General features: G+C 46.2%; 1 protein-coding gene across 1 annotated transcript in view; it reads left to right on the forward strand.

Annotated features, from left to right (window-relative positions):
* The window catches only part of Slc9a9 (solute carrier family 9 member A9), a 559,136-nt gene that overhangs the window by 522,390 nt on the left and 17,177 nt on the right, over positions 1 to 19,569 (forward strand). The window contains exons 15-17 of the mRNA XM_005366691.3: positions 13,229 to 13,335; positions 14,321 to 14,449; positions 14,886 to 14,946. Coding sequence (XP_005366748.1) covers positions 13,229 to 13,335; positions 14,321 to 14,449; positions 14,886 to 14,946 — 297 coding nt within the window. The remainder of the gene's footprint in view (positions 1 to 13,228; positions 13,336 to 14,320; positions 14,450 to 14,885; positions 14,947 to 19,569) is intronic.

Genomic DNA, 19,569 nt, shown 5'->3' on the forward strand with positions numbered 1-19,569 from the left:
GGTCTATCCTCCTCTCTTGCCTGGGCTCTGCTTTTCATGGTCTATCCTCCTCTCTTGCCTGGGCTCTGCATCTTCATGATCTATCCTCCTCTCTTGCTGGGTTGCTCTGCGTCTTCGTGGTCTATCCTCCTCTCTTGCCTGGGTGCTCTGTGTCTCTGTGATTTATCCTCCTTCCCCAGTAGAAGAACCACTGCCTCGTGTGCCTCTAAGACATCCTACCACAGCAGGGTAGCTCTGGTTTCCAGATACACCACCTGGCTCCATCTCCTGAGCCCCTTTGTGTTGACTCTCACATTTCCACTGGAAGCCCAACTGAGAAGCAGACTAACCCCACCACAGCCTTTTGTTTTTAAAGCCATTGCTGGCCTCGTGCTGATTCTCTGCACCTTCCGGTGAATTCATCCTAAACTCTGTATGAGAAGAGCAGGAAGCATTTGGCACCATCAAAGGAGACAGGGGACTTCTGTTTAACACACAACTGATCCCCCAGACTCACAAACTGTCCGCTTTTACTTAGCTGCAGCATTCAGTCAGTAAATCAGAACAGCTAGGGTGACCTGAGGCAGGGATGTGCTAAAGCTGCATCCAAGCGCGTGCCCACCCGGGGATCACTTTACGGGATTATTCAAATTCTGCAAAGGAGAAAATACGGAAATGCAAATGGGAAGAGTTTCCCCAAGGTCCTGCTGGCTGGAGAGATGGCTCAGTGGTTAAGAGCGCTGTCTGCTCTTCCAGAGGTCCTAAGTTCAATTCCCAGCAACCACATGGTGGCTCCCAAGGTCCTGCTGAAGTCAGTAGTGAAAAAGACTAGGGGCTCAGGGTGTCTTTCTCTTGGACAACAGAACACTCCCCAGTACAGATGTTAAATGGTATATTCCCTATAAAGTAGGGTGGTTGTTGTTGCTTTAAGTTCTCAGTTGGCTATATTTCAGTGCAAATCTCTTATGGGCCAAGGGTCCATCTGAAGGAAAATTAATTACTTAAATACAAGATGATTTGCTGTCTCCCTGTGTCTGCTAAGAACTGCTTTAGTTGACTGGTTCCCAAACTTGCTTCCTGAAGCGCTTAAAGACCCCTGATGCTCAGGCCTGAACTTTGTGGACAAGGCTGAATTACTCACTTTAAATCCATATGCAGCCAACTCAGAGTGGTGGTCATGTCTTGGCACACTTGGAAGCCCCTAGGTAGCTGCAATTAACTCAGTCCTGTCCCAAAGACATTGCAGTCTAACTAGCAGAGGGCAAGAATAGGACTTGTGAAAGGCCCCCACCCAGGGAATTCTAATATGCACCTGATTCAGAACCACTGCCCAAAGTCCTGCTCCTCACAGTCTAGTTCTGTGGGCCAGGAGCCTGGACCATGACCAAGAGCTGCTTAAAATCCCAGGCCCCACAGACCCGTGGAACCAGATCTGCCTTTGAACAATAGCTCTAGATAATTTGAATGCGTTTAAAGATTGGGAAGCACTTTCTAGAGGACCTGTTTTTACACTCAAGAGGCCCACAGAGGATAATCATCCTCCAATTAGATACAGAATAAGCACAGAGTGAACTGAAGAATTTCAGAATGACAATAATAACAGCTAATGAATAATAACACTCTGAGGACTCTCCTTGCATTATCTAATTGGATGTTCATCATGACCCTGGATATGGGTATGAGCTCTGTGATCATTTCATAGCCAAGTAGGCTGAGACTCAGCCCTAGGGGAACAGTAGAAATATCACCCAGATAATCAGGTGAAGACACACCTGGAGTTTCCAGGATGCAAAATGCGAATGCCCTTGCGTTAGCTGCTTGGTCAGTGTGTCAAATGCACATGTCAAACATCTGGATGGGCTACAGGTGTACCCAGTTACTGATTCTGAGCACCTGGCACAGAAGAAATATCTTCTAGCAAGTTCTACCTTATTCCACCTTAAGTGACAATTTTACCAACTCATCTTTTCTACCCACCACTGGCCAGAGAGGAAGTGGTGTCCCCTGGGGTTTAGGTCCTACTTAAGGTCACCCAATTCCTGAAAACTAGAAGTCCCAGCTGCCCACATACATCTTCCCACCACCATCTTCAGAGCGTCCTCCCACTGAAAGTACCTTGTCATCGGGGAACTTATAAGGTCTCCATCGTAAGGTCTCCATCACCACCCCTAGGCCTCCCTAGAGCCTCAGGGCAGTTCTAACATTGTTCAGTCTGCGAACTGACTTTTACAGCAAGCTACCCCAGGGGCCAGCCTGGAAGCCAGCCCTGAGCTCTGGACCTGGAGCCCCTGCCTGCCACAGGCTTCAGCTTCTTCACAAAGAGGGTTCTTAAGGGGCTTAGCTTTAAACTAAGCTGAAACTTACATGCTGTTTTAATCTGCTTAGGGCCTTCTTTACTCCTTGGGGGGGGGGGGGGAAGCTGTGATGCTTTAGGATGGAGAAAGTAAGTGGTGGCTTGCAGATGAAATATTAAATGCTCTTTCTGCGTTTTAACCCACTTTCTGCTAAGGTCATAAAGAGTTGGCATCGCCAAGAGAAAAGAAAACTGGCATTATGAGCATGTGCTCAATGCTGGGCATTTGGAGCACAGGTCAGTGGGCATGTCTAGCATCTCATTTAACATCGAACAAGGAAACCGAGATTACAGGCAGGTTGACTGACTTAAGATCTCAAAGTGGCAATGGTGGCCTCAAGATGTGTTTTAGCATGTGTGCTCCTCGTTCTTATACCCCCAGCAGGAAAAAAAAAAAAAAAAGAACCTTCTTAGGGTGGAACAGCCGGATTCTAGAAAGACTAGAACAAGCAAAGCCTCTAGGGCAGAGCTGCCCATCCTAACCCACTTGGTGCTGTGTTCTGGAGTCTGCGCTCGCACTGTGCTGTGGACGCGCTCCTCGGGGCAAGCACGAGCCAGTCATGAAGAATGAGGTAGCTCACCCGTGCATACCCTGCAACACTTAGGGCTCTCTTCTCTCTGGCAGCACCTGCTCTGAAGCAGCAAGTTGTAGTGTGAGGTCTTATTCTTTTGTTTTTTTGAGGGGCCCACCACCGGGCTCCCAAATAAATCACACACAGAGGCTTATTCTTAGTTAGGAATGCCTGCCTGGTCTTAGCTTGGCTAATTTCTTGTCAGCTTTCCTTATCTTAAAGTTTCCTGACTACCTTTTGAATCTGGGCTTTTATCTTTCTCTATTTCTGCATACCTTTCTCTGAGGCTTGCTGTGCAGCCTGGTGGCTGGCCCCTGGTGTCCTCCTCTCCTTCTCTTCTCCTCGTTCTCCCTCCTCTCAGAGCTCTTCTATTTATATTCCCCGCCTGCCATCCCTGTCTGTCCTTGTTCCTTCTTTGCTACTGGCCGTTCATCTCTTTATTAGGACCATCAGGTGTTTTAGACAGGCACAGTAACACAGCTTCACAGAGTTAAAAAAAAATTCAGTGTAAACAAAAGTCACACACCTGAAAATAATATTTCCCAACAGCGCGTACGGCATTTCAGTGCCCTGTAAGCAGCCCTGAGCCTTGCTCTTTCCATGACCACACCTACATCTTGGGACATGAAAGCTCACAAGGTGAAGCAGGTTGATAATAGCATCTCCCTGCTCCCCAGGAAGAACTCTTGTGCCCTAAATACAAGAACAAAGATGGCAATGACTGACTCAGAGTGCCGTGGCAGAGCAAGCTAGTGAGTGGAGGGTCGTTAGGGGCTATGTGTCAGTATAGGCTTTCATCCCTGCCTGTTTCCTCAGAACCTCTTCTAAATACTTCTAAATTCCTCGTCATCACAGCCCTCCCGAGGATGGGCACACACAGGTTCCACAGAATAGTAAGACAAGGGAAACTCTTCCAACTTGTAGTCCAAATGACTAAAGTCGTTTGCAGAGCTCACCAGGCAAAATGAAACTCACGGTCAGCCTTTCTCATTCATACGAAGAAAACTCATTCTTTGCTCATTATTTAAACTCATTATTTGAATTTTACACTTTGTCAAATGTAGGTCGGCAATTTTTGTAAGTGCCTTTGTTGGAGATTGCCCAGGCCTAAGAGTCCTGCAAACGTGTACGCAGCCCAAGGGTGACTACTCAGCACCATTTGAACTCAGTTCTGAGCCCAGCACATCTCTTCCACCGTGCATGACTGCTAGCCTCACATCAAGAATGGACTCAGCTATAGAACATAAACCAATGGACAAACACTAACAGCAGACTATCCTAAAAGGAAGCTAAAAACAACCCATTACAATCTCATCAAAAGGGCAAAATACTCAGAAATAAACTTGACCAAGGTAGTGAGAGATTTGCACACTGATAACTAAAATCACTGACATTGGAAATTAATGAGAAGACATTGTATGTCAGTTCCACCTGAGCTGAGACACAAACCCATTTGTCATGCTCACCAAAATTCTAATGGCATTTTTCTTAAACAAATAGAAAAGATAATCCTAAAAGCCATATAGAACAGTTGTTCTCAATCTGTGGGTCTTGACCCCCTCAGGGATAAATGACCCTTTTTCAGGGTAGTCACATATCAGATACCCTGCATATCAAATATTTATATTATTATTCATAACAGTAGCAAAATTACAGTTATGAAGTAACAACAAAATCATTTTATTACAGAGCTATAATAAAATAATTAAAAGGTTATATTACTAGATAAAATGGATGTTTGAAGTCAAAGGTCTAAGCAAGAACGCTCTCAGTTATCAGTCCACGTTGATGCAGTAAAGCCATGCATGTTCAGCAGGAGCACGAAGAGCACAGTGGCAGCAGGAGAATCCCGCAGAACTGATAGATAGTGCTAGAGAAATCGCATGTCTCCATCCCAGTCAGTGAAGCTGGAACCCGATGTCCCACCAACCCAAAAGTCAGCTTACAGAGTTAAACAGCAGACCTGATAGTACAGCGTTCCTAAAGGGAAAAGTAGGAAGATGTCCCCATGGCATTCGTCTAGGCAACGATTTCTTGGCTAGCACACCAACAAAGCAAACGAAAGACCAAGCCGGACCAGGAAGGCCAGGTCAACCGACAGCTTCTTCACCATCAGGGACATAGCAAGTGGAGTGGAAAAGGCAGCCAACAGACCGGGAGCAAGGTTTGCAAGCAGTGGATCCGATATGGTCAATATCCAAAGCATCTGGGGATTTCTGCTACTCAGTGGCAAAAAATAGCCTGCTTTTAAAAGGGCTGGAGACTCGAATTGGCATTTCTCTTAGTGGACGTTTACAGTTAGTACACGGAAAGGTGCTTGAAACAGTAATACGCAGGAAAAGACAAGTCTAAATTCTTTTCTGCCTTTATTTATTTTTAAAATTTGTTTTATTTAGTTAATTTTTTATATACTGACCTCAGTTCCTCCTCCCTCCTCTCCTCCAGTTACCCCCCTCCACAAGTGTAAACTCTAATGAGGTCCTTGTCACCCTCGCTGAGGTGGCAGTGATGGGTGCTGTTTTGTTAAATCAAATGTTGTGCGTCTGTGAAGAGAATGGAATGCGGTTATAGGACCTTGAGTGAGAGCACAGACTGATGTCGCTGTTATAGAAGACAGTGGTGGAACCGCCTAAAACAATTAAAACTTAGCAGGCCTCAATAATACATGCCTGTAACCTCAGGACTTGGGAAACTGAGGCAGAAATACTGCAGTTTTGAGGCCAGCCTGGTCTGTGAGGTAAGTTTGAGGCCAGCTTAGGCTATGTGACAAAACTCTTTTCCAAAAGCTTAAAAAATAGAACCATCTAGCCTCCCACTTCTGAGTCCATCTTCCAATCAACTAAAAGCTAGACCTCCAAGAATCTTTGTAATTCCTCATGGCTGCTAAGATGTGAGACCAACCTGTCAGTCAGTGAATGGAGAAAGTGAGACGTACCTGTATACAGGGATGTTACCTGACCTTTGGAAAACCAGCACTGAAGCACCTAGAGGACACGATGATGCTGGGACAAACCCAGGCACAGGAGGCCAGGTGCAAGTAGGTAGCGCTCATATGCTGTGTCTAAAGCAAATGCAGTGGGGAGGAGTGGAGTGGTCTCTCCAGGCCCTCAAGGAGGGAGAAGGGGCACATGCTGCCTGGTTGCTGCCTCCTCCAGGACAGCAGCACTGTTGCTCTCATGCAGAAGTCCATGTCGACCCTTTGATGATGCAGCTGCAGTTGACAGAACTGTTGCCATGCACGTAAGAACATGCTCAGAGCACAGCTGTCATTTCAGAGTTCCTACCACAATTAGTTAATCAATTTCCAGAAATCATTCAACTCTGCAGGGCATTTCCTATTATTGACTACTACAGGGCCTTGAAATAGAATAATAGAGAGCTGCCTGGTGCCAGAAAGCATGGGCCCTTCTTTCTCAGTAGGGAAGGGTGTCACGGGCAGGAGGCAGGGGAGAAAGCGAGAGCCTTTGCATAGTTCTGCATATTGGATCCGTTTAGTTTCGTGTTATCACCTAATTCCAGGAACGCTGGAAACAGTCTGAAAGCACAAGCCAAAGCCAGCTGGCTGGAGAGGGAATGGAAGAGGGGGCAGGTAGGGCTAAACGGTGTGAGTCATTAGTAATTAAAACTAATTACTGTGGCTGTGGGTGTGGGTAGGCGAGGTTATATGTTGTTCATTGTCAGGTAAAGCATCCTCTGTGGCTTGGAGGTAGGGAAATGTGTTTTTAAAAGAGTGTCTTTGTGTTGTTTAATATCCACTGAGATTAATTTTCTCCAAACCAACCCTCATCCCACCGAACCAAGAGTAGCATAAGCTTCCAAGGGGTTAATGGGCTAGCCTCAGATCAGAGACTTGATTGTCATCATGGTAGATTCTCGAGCGCAAGTGTCTCTTGTGGCTTTTGATGCTTGTTCTGCTGTCTATGTCCAGAAAGCCCTCAACATGCCTACAGGACATGGCAGGCAGAACAAATGAAAGAGGCTTCCAGATTTGAAGAATGAAAGAAGCAGAAGCTTTCAGGTCATTTGCCTCCCAGGATAGAAGACGATGGATTTGTGTGGGGACTGAGTGGGAAAGGAGGAAGGCAGACAATTCTAAGTGATCAGCTCCCACTTTGAGTTAATTCTGCCACCCCGGGGGCCTCAGTGAGTATCTACCAGTGCCTTCATTTTAAAGACAAAAAATGCACATCATAAATACCAGATTAAGAGTTCAAAGTCATCCTTGACTGCAGAGCAAGTCCAAGGCTAGACTGGGCTGCATGAATCAGTCTTACAAAAGACAAGAGAAAAGATGTTGAGCCTTGCCCTACAATCAGAATTCTCTTAGTCCAAAGCACAGACAGCTAGGCTCCCAAATTCCTCCTCCTCGTGTCTCTGGTGTATGAATTTAGTGTGTTCTTCCCCACTGTAAACACCAACATCTGGGAGACAGTGGGCAATTTGGACTTAGTTTTGCTTAGTTTTATTTGAGGCTAAGTGAGTTCCATAGCAACAACAACAACAAAAAAAATCAATCCTGTATTTTGCCAGATAGACATTATTAAGACACCTGGATTAAATGGAACATAAATAATAGTCCATTGATTTTTTTTTATCCGACTTGTTGTAATTTAGTTTACAAGAAACAGAATCATTCTCAGCTTTCCAAGCCCGTGATGAGGCTGAGCATGCCTCCAAGCAGCTGTGGGAGCCTGTGTGGCATCGTCCATCAGGTTTGTTCTAGTTGCTTCTATAAACATGAACAAGACTAGAGAGGTTTGTTATTTTTCTCCTCCAGTTTTTCATACCTGGCCCTAGTTATATGCTTCATTTACAATGAATGTCCCCTACAATAGCTACAATGTTCAAAGCACTGAGCTTTTGCGAAAAGTATGAGAAAAAAAAAATTGAGGATTCTTTCTTTAAGATATGATCATGGGGACTAAACCAACTTCTGACTTGGAGATCAGCCCGTGCCTGGGTTATTACTCAAGAATTATTTAATAATTTTCAATTCTTTCTGGGCCAAATGAGGCTCAGATATGCTGCTGTGATTGGCAGGTCCATATTGGAACTCACAGCCACCAATCTCAACTGTCAGTTAGGTCCCTTCCCACACCTCACCTCTGCACAGTAAGACTCAGGTGAGTTCCACTTCGAAGGTCCTCCCTTGCCTGAGGGCAGTTAGAGGGGAGATGTCAGTTATGGCCTGAATGAGCAGTGCTAGAATGCTGAATAATGTAAACTGGCCTTTCATCCCCTGCCCCTTCCAGAAGCATCTACTCCGGTCAACTGTTTGCACAGCTCCCTCCATGTTCACAGTAGTGGTCTGGTGAGGGGGATAAAATGCTAACATGGCGTGAGGGTGTGGAATCTCTCCAGATGCACAGCTCACTGCCAAGTGAGGCTCGGACTGGTGCATGCAAGTAGGTCATCGAAAGTCACCGCAAACCAGGGCAGCTCCCCTGGCAGGAAACATTAACCTGCAGAAGGAATCTTGGCAGCAGGTGATACATTTCAGCCAGGCAGCTGTATATTTTATTTATGAACCAATATAAGTGAACAGATACACGAGGAGAGGGCTGTATAGAAAATGTGTCCTTAAAGACTCCACTGTAAACACGGATGGAAAAAGATGAATACCTCCAATCCTCTACGTTACCCCTCCACACCACTACCACCAAAGAGAGGAGGGAGCTAGTGCTACAACTCCGGGGTCTTCTTTCTTTCTCTTTTGCCCCCCAGCAGGGAAAACATTAACACACGAGACTCCTGGCTCAGTTAAGACAACCTATGCCTCAACCAGAGGAAGTGCCCTGAAGGCACTTTCATGACAGGGTCATGAAAGGTCTCACATGTGTGCTCGGTCCACAACCATGAAGGTCTTGCAGTTTGGAAGGTGTCTCAGAGGCTACAAATTTATCTTCATAGTGTCTGTCAGGTGTGAGCCCATCTTAGACAAGGGACGTGTTGAGGTTGGAGAGGCCATGGCACCTGTAAGGCCAGCACTGCATGTAGAGCAGGACAAGGAAGGACTCTGGCTTGCCTGAGAGTGACCCAGGAACAGGAAGGTCAGAGGAGTTGACCTTCCCTGTGAGCATTGCCCTGCCCAGAGATGGAGAAGAAGGGATGAGAAGTAACCTTCACAGTCATGGAGTCCACATACGTGGCTTTACAGCTCTGGGATACCCCTAACCACAGGGTCTACACATCCGTCACAGGGGAGCAGGGGACTTGGTGTGGTCAAAGAAGTGGCAGACTATAGGTTCTGTGGAAAGTAGACTGAGTTAGATTCGTGTCTCAAATGTATAAATCTCAAGTGTACAAACTGAGGCGCACTCCCTAAACATTCTGACTCCTGCTTCACTCATTTAAACAGTGGATACAATACCATAAGTCCATAGCTATTATTATCTACAAACCGAATGTACTTCATGATTCATTTGGTGGTAAACCGGACTAGAACTAAATTGGAGGCAAAACCTCCTTTAAATAATATGGGGCTGAACGTTACCGCTCTTCATCCCACGGCAGCCAAATACCAGCCCTCCAAGAGCGTCTAAGCCCACAGTAAGGCTTCCACCCCTGTATCTGCCTTGTGCTGGTCCCACACATGGCTCATGTCTGCTCCAGTCTGGTAGCAGTTCAACCAGGAAGAGCCTGAAGACTGGCCCTTCTTCTGACACAAATGTAGTATGTTTGGACTCTCTTCAGCACCGGCCTTGCTGCCTAGAGCAGAGATGGGCCAAGCCCCCAGCTGCCCTCACCTAAGCACACAGTAGCTCAGGACAGAACTGCCCTGTGCCATTTCCCAGGTCTTTTCTCTCCCACTTTAAACTAGAGAAGAGACATCAGAAAAGGAACACATCCCTATCCTAACATTTTGGGAGGGTGAGGCAGGAGAATTGCCAGAAGGTTCCAGGCCAATCCGGGCCTCAGAGTAAGTTCCAAGACAGATTGAGCTTCATAACAAGAAAGAAGGAGGGGGTGGGGGTTTCCACTGAACTCTTTAGGGGAAACCCATTGTTCTGTAATGTACAATTTAAAGAATTCTCTCTCAGAAGAAACAATAAGCTGGCACTTCTAACCCCTCAGGCGTCACCTTTGGGTCAGTGAGCTCTAGGTTCAAATTTACCTGCCATAGCCAAGGCCATCTCTACAGAAGGCTAGAGAAATAGAGTGTGGAGTGGGCCCTGCTCAGAGCGAGCCCTACTACCTGGTCCTCGGCCACTTGGTAGTTTTCCTTGAAGGTCAGAAAGGTTTTCTCCTACAGGAAGCGCCCGAGGCAACCGTCCCTGACTACAGTGAAGTCTCATCAGAGTGGCACTTTGGTGTCAGAAGCTGACAGCTGAAAGGCTACGGGAACAGGACGGAGACAGTGCTCTGACCTTCCTGTTCCTGGGCCACTCTCAAGCAAGCCGGAGTCCTTCTAGACTTAGTCCTTCCTTGATTAGAAATAGTCCGACTCTACATGGCTTGTGTGGGATTCTGAGCTCCTCCGTGCTGTGCCGTTAGTTATCCAAGTTGCCTGTCCACCTGAAATACACTGTGGGATCTGCCCCTCTGCCTCATCTCACAAGATGCTCCCTGATATTCAGAGGGTTGGTGGCATTAGCAAGGCCATCTGGTGCATCCATTTCTGTGCCATGTGGGATGGCTGAGGGCTTTGTCAGAGGGAGAACAGTCAAGATTTAGCGCCATGGGGCAGCCGAGCCCACTGACAGTGTGCAGAGGCAGAGTTTCCGCTGGACTTTGGAATCTGGGACCACATGGCCAAACTGTTGTGTCCTGCTGTCGTGTTTATCCCTTAGACACTTCCTTACAAATCTGTACTGAGCACATAAGAAAGTCAGCTACTTTGGGAAACAGGCATTAACATCCTCTGTATCAGATCTCTGAGATGCTTCTTCTGTCCCTCCTTCCTCTGGACTTCCATGCCCTGCAGTATTAGAGCCTGACATTTGAGTTAGGTTCTGGATAACTGAGGAGGTGGTGACCATGGACAGCGGCAGGGTCCAAAGGAGGCGGTAAACCAGGCTCAGAACATACAGCTTCATGGGAGGATATTGGTCTCAGAAGCCAGCTGTGTTAGACTCTTTCTGAGGGCCAGTGGAGCCATCGGTGTTTGGTTTTGTTTAGTTTTGATTTGTTTTGTTTTGTTATCAGGGAAGCCCTATGATCTCATCACCTTTATAGAAGACTGTCTCTGGCTTTGAGTAGTACAAGTAGAGCAAAGATCTGGGCTTATCAGCCCAGCCTATAGACCTGTAATGGTATCATCACAACTCTGAGGAGAGGTACCAACAACCCAGGTGGAGGAATTAGTTATGGGCTATAGAGGAAGGAGGAATGAACAAGTGGACAGATGGACTGACAGACATGTGAATACAAGGATGATAGGAATGCCTTAGGAAAATGGGTCAGACAAAACCTGATGGTTGATTTGATGTAGTAGAGAAAAGGGAAGGAAGACTTGTAGGTTAGCCTCTGTTGGGTCATGAAAAGAGGAAGAGGCCGTTTTGATAAGATGTGGCGCACAGAGGGGAAAATGGGGTCTGGGAAAAGGAGAGATGGTACCTTCAGTTTTGGTCAGAATAAGTGTAAAATGTCTTATTGTATCTCTGAGAGTCCTTGACTTTTTTCCAAAGCTTCAGTGCTGAATGGGTAAAGACAATGGGACATTTGGGGCAAGAGAAAAAAAAAAAAAGATTGAGAAGCATTCTTGAAACTGAATGAAACAAAAAGCCAAGTCAAAGTGTACCAGGGCAGCCTTGTTACTGGTACCGTGGATCACTGCTGCTGTTGTTCAGGAAGCAGTGAATTGATCCTCCAATGCCAAGATCCTCCGTGTAGTCTCCTCTTTTGTGGGACGGGAGCCGATATGAACAAGGACCCTGTAAGCATCCCTCCCACCCACCATGAACACAGAGCCTTGGAGTCCAGTCTGACAGCCCAGCTGGGGGACGACCCATTATCAAATGGTCTCGGGTGGGGACAAGCAGTTATCAAATGGCCTCAGGTTTAAAGTCAGTTGATGGATGATCGGGAAGCCATTCATCAGCTGTGTCATCTCCCAAACATCCCTGGGTCCCTGTGAACTTAGGGAGTTGGGACTTTAGGATTTTTGTTGCTCAGACCAGAGAAGATCAGGGCTTTTGTTTGTCATGATTGTTCTTGGGTTTGTCAAGGTCATTTGAAATTCTGTAGTTGGCTGTCCAGCCATTGTTGGCTCTGAGCTTCAAGGCATATTAATATTTTTCACATTGATCTTAATCTAAAAAAAATACTAGAATTCACAAACACTTTGGTGGTCCTACTTTATCCTTGTTAAAGAGGAAAAAATGGTTTTCTGAGCTGACCCCATCTGTGGGGCTCCACTCAGTAAACCACACTGCAGGGGGAGGCATTTTCTCTATAGCTATCGTAAAGTCACCTTCTCTAAAAGCAGCTGCGGCAGTGGCAGCTGGAGCCCAATTTCTAGAACCCTAGGGCATCTGAAGATGTATTATTCACCCTGAGTGGTCTAACACTGTAGAGCACAGGCCTGAGCTCTGCAGACGAAACAAGAAAATCCACACATCCCTTCCTGATGCGTTGTAGTGACCCAGAGTGAGTCTTTTAAAGAGGGCCTAATAATAATAAAAAAAAAAAAAAAAAACACCCTGAGCCCTGAAAGCAGATCCTGAGTCCTATGTTGGTTTTTCACTTGGAAATCTTCAGAAACCTCCAGGCATTTGGTCTTAAAAAGTATGATGTGTCCTTTGATATATTTTTTTTTTCATTGTTGTTATAATGGAAGCCCAGGCTTAGCTTCTTCTCCACGATCTCTGTGTATAGCTGGAATAACAATCCTCATAATCAAGCATTTAAGCAAACAGAAATAATCACTTGAAAGCCATTTCCCACACGCTCCTTAGTTCTCAGTTCACTCCAATTCCGTTTAGAAGGAAATGTTCCATTTTTACCCATTGTAGTGCTGTCAGCAGCGGAAGCAATGACCAGCTCTCAACATATAAAATTAACTCCACTCCACTTTTTCTGAATAAAAACAAATCAATCAAAAGCCTGAGTCCTTTTCTAGAAAAAAGCCTTTTTGATAAGGACCAGCACTTAGCAGAGAACATCATCCTTGTCATGAAGCTACTTAGAGTAAGCAATTGGTGTAACTTGGGGTCTGTTTAAAACAAATCAAATCATGTATCTCTGGGAAATGTTTTAAGTTTTCCAAATGCCTTCTGGAGTCCACTTTATATGGCTGAGCCTCTCCACGTAGGTCATTCCTAATTGAAGGGCAGAGGTGTTCAGGCCGGTGACTCTAAGAAGCAACTCACCATTATTCCATTAGTGCCAAAGAATGGGATGCCGAGGGGAAAAGAGGAGAAAATGACAGCACTGGCCTGCACGAGCAGCAGCATTGGGAATTCTTCCAGACCCGGAGGCAGCAGCTCTACAGTCAGCTCCTTCATTGTGTGAGCAAGGAGAGCATTCCTGGAGCTGCCTGGAAGCTGTGGGTGGTCTACCCCACCTTCTTCTTTCAACTCTAGGGCCTTGAGAACCCCGGGAGCAGCCAGCAATGGCGGGCATGAAAGAGAAGCCTCCGGAGTACAAGGGAAGACAAAATATTTTCCCCTTAGATCATAGCACCTCTCCTGCTCACCTGTGACAGGTTATTATTTGACTCACCGAATAAATCCCAGCATGCTTTACTACACACGTCTGTGTCCACAAAGCGAAAACCCCGTCCCAGCTGTGAACTGACCGAGCCAAGGTTGAACACAAAATTGAAAATGTTACCAGCCTTGCCATCTCTTCTCACTCAGTGCTCACTGTCCATCCAGAAGGGCACCAGCGGGCACTTCCCCCTCCTCCCTGCTTGTCGGCTAGTGTCCTCCAGCACAGTAATCCAAGGAGCAAGGCAAGGGAGGACCTGGACAATTCCGCCCATAAAAGCATCATGAAATCAAGGAAAGGGAAGCTTTTGCTTCCAGATTTCTAGTGATGTGGACTCTAACGTCTCAGATTTCTAGTGATGTGGACTCTATTGTCTCAGATGTGAGTCACATAAGCATCTGTTTCACGGTCTCTCGGGAATTCAGAAATATTCTCCTAGAGAGTTCAGAGTCGATCTGCACTATCTGAGTCTTGGAAAACTCTGGAAGATACCATTCAGACGGTCATTTGGAGTCTCTGAGATCTGTCCGCTCTGGTTGCTTTCCAGATGTGTATTATTCCAGAACTGCATCCCTAACCTGGAAAAAAAAATCAGTGGGGAAGATAGACCTTCACTCCATGGCATAGAACAGTGGCTCCTTTAGCCTGAGCAGGAACACTTTGTGAAGCCCCAGCTGAGCTAAAGATTAGAGCTGGAAGAGACGTCACCAGGAAGGAAGCACCAGTGACTTGCTAAGAGCCTGGCTGCTGCCTGGACTCCTTTCAGAATGTCAGATTATTCCAATGATTCTGAATGGACCAGGCTTTGGGGGTCCTCTTCCAAATGCTCTAAAGGTCATAGGCCCCGTCCACATCAGCACTGCGTTCGTGGCCAAGTCATTGCCAGAGCTCTCAGGTAGGTCCAGGAAGGCTGATGGAGAGCTCCTCACCCCTGCCCACCACGCTTACCTGCCGGGAATGCACATGCCCTTCTTGGCAAGCACTCTTAAGCTCAGCAACAGAAAAAATTCAATTAGGAGAAAATGAAAACAGCTACCATTCAGTCAGCAGATGGCAGATGGAATATGGAATTTCCAGCTTCTAAAGTCATCAACTTTGAGATGCCCTTGACCTCCCTCTATCTGCTTAAAAGAGAAAAGGACCCATCAGTTGCTTGTGTGTGTGTTACAAACCCTGAGATTCCAACCTCTCTTGGGGGCTGGATTATAAGCAACTCCTCGGCTGTTTAATTTCCCAAATTCTCAAAGCACAACTCCTGGATAAAACCTTGGAATGAGGGGAGGGAGAATTTCCTCTTCCACAGTTCTTTCTTTTTCTACTTTGTCCTCCAGGGACCCGGACACAATGCGACAAAAGTACTAAAACTTCCATCTTTACAAATGGAAGTTTCCGGTAAATTTTCCAGTGGTTCCAATCTCTGTTTGGTTCTCCTACCACGGAGTCATGCCACAAAGTTCTCAGGTTCCTTTTACCTACTAGGTTGATAGCCTTGGGTGTCAAGGATACCACGCCTCATAGTGATGCTGTTTTCCTAGGAGACCACTCCAATGACTCAGCCTGAGCTAAGGAAGCAGTTGTACTGATTCACGCTCCAGACACAAGCAGGAGGGGGGTGGGGGCACATATGTCAGTACAACATCGGGGAATTCTACCCGGCATTCTCATATCCTGACTGCATGGTCATGGTGGCCTCTTGGTCCCCCAGTGCTCTGATATCCTCAGCCTTAAGATGAGGATAATGATAAACAGATTAAAGAAGATGTTTCATAGGAAAATTTGGCATGGAGCCTCCAGTGTACTTTATGTCTATTAGATGGTAGGCATCAAGAATGTCTCAATTCTGAACCGAAAGGATAGGGAGCCAGGAGTTGACTGCTTTTGATTCTTAGATCAGAAACTCGGTGATATTCATAGACTTGGGGAAAGGACATAGCAGGTCTCCATCCATAGCCTGGATCCCTGCTCTCAGCATGTGTGCACCTTCCCTGTGCAAACAGGACAGACCCAGAAATGGTTATTCGATAAGCAATTGGAAGGAGGTAGAAATGTGTGTAGATCCAGAGCAACCAGCTGTCTGTTTCATGCATGTTGCTAATAGGAAGTCTTGGGCTTTGGAAGATGATCCGTGAATAATGGCAGAGACCCTTCCATCACTGATGATGTCTGCCAGGAGGATGCAGGTTTTCTGGAGACATACTTAAATGTTACAAGAGGGTCTGGGCATAGTGGAAATGTTTTAAAATCCAGTTTTCTTTACCAAATTCCTGCTGGCAAAAGCTCAGGTTGAGCTTCAACTATCCACAGTATAATCACATCCCTGGAAAACTACTAACACTTTCTTCCTTACCACTGCTGAGCAGTAGACAGACGCGTGTGAGGGGCAGTTCACCATCCTTCTGAAACATTAGCGAGGCACCACGCCTCAAGGTCACAGTCCATTCAACTTCCCAGTTTTTGAGGTGATTTCCAAAACAGGCTTCAAAGTTGGGACCAGAGCTAATTCCCATTGAAATGTCTAGAGCTGGCTTTAAGTGACTCTTCTCTCCCAGGTCTCCTAGCAGCAGCTGGATATTAACAAGGAAAAAAAGAATTATCACTTGGGGCTCCAGCTGCCACTTGGTGCTTCTTTAAAAACTGAATAGACTTCCAGTTCCACTCAGCTCTGTGAGTCTGCTCACAATTGCAAAGGAATGGTAAGTAATCGAGGCAAATGGAAATGACTGGAGAGAGGAAGGCTGCCTGCGGGCGAGGTGCTTTCTCCATCTCTTCTGCGACATGGCAAGCAGAGCGGTCCCTGCCTCTGCTTTGGCTTATGTCCATATCTGTACCTTCCCAGGAAGGGCCCTAGAACTGTTTATTAAAGTGAGCGCACCAACACCCACGGCAAACCTACCAAAACAATTTTTATTATTTTTACAAGGGCGGACTAATCATATTATGAGTCACACTTTAATTTGCTCTCCGGTGGTTTTATTTAGCCAAAGGATCAATTTTGTTCAGGCCAAATAACACTTTGGGTGGTTTTAATAAAACGTGCATTTTCCGTTTTTCTCATCACATTGGTTCCCTGGTAGCCATGGCCTCTACTCCCCAGAAAATTTGTTGGTACAGCAGATACAGGCTGTGCCCTCTTGGCAGCCATAATCTGCCAAGATGGGAAAGCTGGTTTTGTATTTGTGCTGAAAGGGGTCTAGACCCCCCCCCACCCAGTGGTGAAAACTTTGATCTGGAGCCTAAAAGCATCTTATCCAAACATACATTCATTTAATCTTGCAACTCAAGCATGAAGGACCCTCCCAGAGTGCCTTGGGAGGGCCAAGGGGACAGGGCTGGGGTTTGCAGAGGAGCCGGGCAGCCGTGCCTGAGGAGCCAGTTATCTCTGATCCCCTGTCCCATGGGAAAGGCCTAGCCTCTTGAGGAGGCTAGAACAGTCAGGCGAGGCATTCTTCCTGGTGAGGCTGCTTCAGGGCTTTCCAGGGACACGGTTTTATGGCAGGAAAATCTGATGGCAAGTAAGAATTGCCTTGGGGAATCCGTAGCTGAAATCTACAGCTGCACTTTTTTTTTCTTTCTTTCCAATAACGGCTCCAAAGGACTTCATCAGTGCCATACCCCCAAGACTTTATTACTTACCAGCGAAATCCAAAATAAAATCCTAAGGGAATTAGCATGCCAAATCCAAATCGCTCTCCAGTCTCAATCTGATCCATCAAACGTCACTTGAAAGGATTCGTTTCTGGTCACTGGGCACCAAGCACTTGTGGGCACAAAGAGGAGTGAGCGACAGTGTCCCTCCCTCCAGATGCATGCAACCTCACAGGAGGAAAAGTGGGCTCCATTAATTTTGATGTAATATATGGAACCAGAACAGCCTGGGTGGAAGCTGGCTTACAGAGCCTTGGTGAGGAAGTTCTCTAGTGGACACAGAGACAGCAACAAAGAAGCATTGCCTGAGGTGAACTGCTCCAGGCGGGGTTGCTTTTGGCTCCGTGTATTAGTTACTTTGTCCTTACTGTAGCAAAACACCTGACAGGGGCCTCCTAAACCAGGAGAGTTTGCTTTTGGCTCATGGACTCAGAGATTCCAGCCCATCAGAGCTCTAGACAGGGCAGAGTGGTTCTGCCTTGGTGGTGGGAGTGTGTGGGGAAAGAGCAGGCAGAGAAAGCAGGCCCAGTTAGAGCAGCAGGCTCTAGATCAGTTAGAGAGCAGGCTACAGATAAACTGAGGCAGGGAATAGAGCCAAGTGATGTCATTGGTACGATTACAATCCCATTATTCTTTCTTTGTGCCAGTCTCAATGTGTGCTTTCTATCTATCCTAAGTTTACTCTTGGCCTCAAAATAGCTCCTGAGTTCCAGAAGATGCATTCAAGTCCTTGGCGAGAAAGGAAAGGCGATACGATTAATGCTTTATTTAACTAGTTAGAAACTCTATCCACCAATTCCTTCCATTTTGTTGGCTACCTAATCTGTTGAAGAAGTAGGAAAAGTAGGGAAAGTTAGGGCTTTTATTGTAAGGAAGGGAGACTAGGCACTGGGCAGGCAAGCACCACCCTCAGATTTTAAGGAGAGACCTAAGAGTCTATGTGCAAAGTTAATATCTATTAATAAGTATATGATGGAGATGAGGCAACATGGGTTCTGCAGGACATCTCATGTCCACCTTCATAAATCAGACTTGTCTTTTGAAGTAGTGGCATTTCTAACTACCTATGCACCGAGGTTTCTATCCTTCACAGAACACTTTTATTTGGCTGAGATTTCATGTGACCCCACCCCCAAGATGAAAAGCTAAAAGGAAAACGTCTCTGGTTCAAGCAAGGCGTGGCAGGAGAAAGAGCGCCTTGCTTTAATGAGGAATCTCTGTGAGACAGGGAGTAAGGGGTCCTGAGAGAGTGGGAAAGAAAACATCAAAGGGTCTTTGTTCAGAGACACACGATCTGCATGTGACTGAATGGGTAAAGGGCTCTCACATGCCAGGGTGTCCACCTGGAGTGAGCAGCATAGGTGAAGACCCAGGGAGACAGAAGCACATTAGAAAGGATAGAGCTTCATATCAGGAAAGCTTGTGAAAGAGCGTGACCAATGAGATTAGAAGGAAATGTAGGGAATCACCCTGCAGGTGTAGCCTTACGGGTCCCAGTCATGATGGAGACCTCCAACTCCATCTCTGACAGTTCAGGACAGAGATTGTGTCTTTGCAGGACAGTTTAGCGGTCAGCAGGATGCACTGGGATCTGAATCCTCAGTGTACACAGGGCCTGTGCTTACAGCATGGAGTTCACGAGACAAAGATCCAGCCTGAATCTGGATGCTTGCACATTTGAGCGGTAGAATCCCACAGAAAGAGTGAGTCCACTAACTAAGGGAACTTAGTCCTAGACATTCTGGTAGGGCTGAGGAAAGAAAGCACTGGGGTGAGCTCTTCCTCCTCCCGGAAGCACTGTTTTTCACTCTGGGGCAACAGAGAGGCCAGATGTACCCATAAAATGGTTTCAGACTTTATGTGACTATCCATCATGGGTTGTGAGATCATTTCAACAGCTCAGAATTAGCACTTTAAAAATAAAAATAAAGAATACAATATAGATCTTGAACCCTGAATCTAAAAATCCAAAATTCAGATCTGAAACTCTTTCATCATGAACATGAAGCCACCAGTAGAATATTCCTTTCAACACCCAGCCTCGTGAGATGGGTGGGTCAAAACACAGGTACACACAAAAATAATAAACTCACCAGTAGAGCACTGGATTAGTGCATATGAAACATTAATAAATTTTGTGTTTCTCATTATGGGTATATAAATATCCCTATCCAACCGTGAATGTCTTTGAGAGCCCAAGCATCTCTGAGAAGGCATAGTAAAAGCATAGTAGTCATATTGAGATAGGCATGCTGTGCTGTAGCAAATGTTCCTAAATCTCAGTGGCTCATCTAACAGTTTTGTTTCTCTCTCGCTTAAGGCAAAGAAGAGGTGGATGAAGTCTCTAGGCACAATTCCTTCCCATGTATT

This window comes from Microtus ochrogaster, unplaced genomic scaffold (genome assembly GCF_000317375.1).
Source record: "Microtus ochrogaster isolate Prairie Vole_2 unplaced genomic scaffold, MicOch1.0 UNK12, whole genome shotgun sequence".
NCBI classification, from domain to species: Eukaryota; Metazoa; Chordata; class Mammalia; order Rodentia; family Cricetidae; genus Microtus; species Microtus ochrogaster.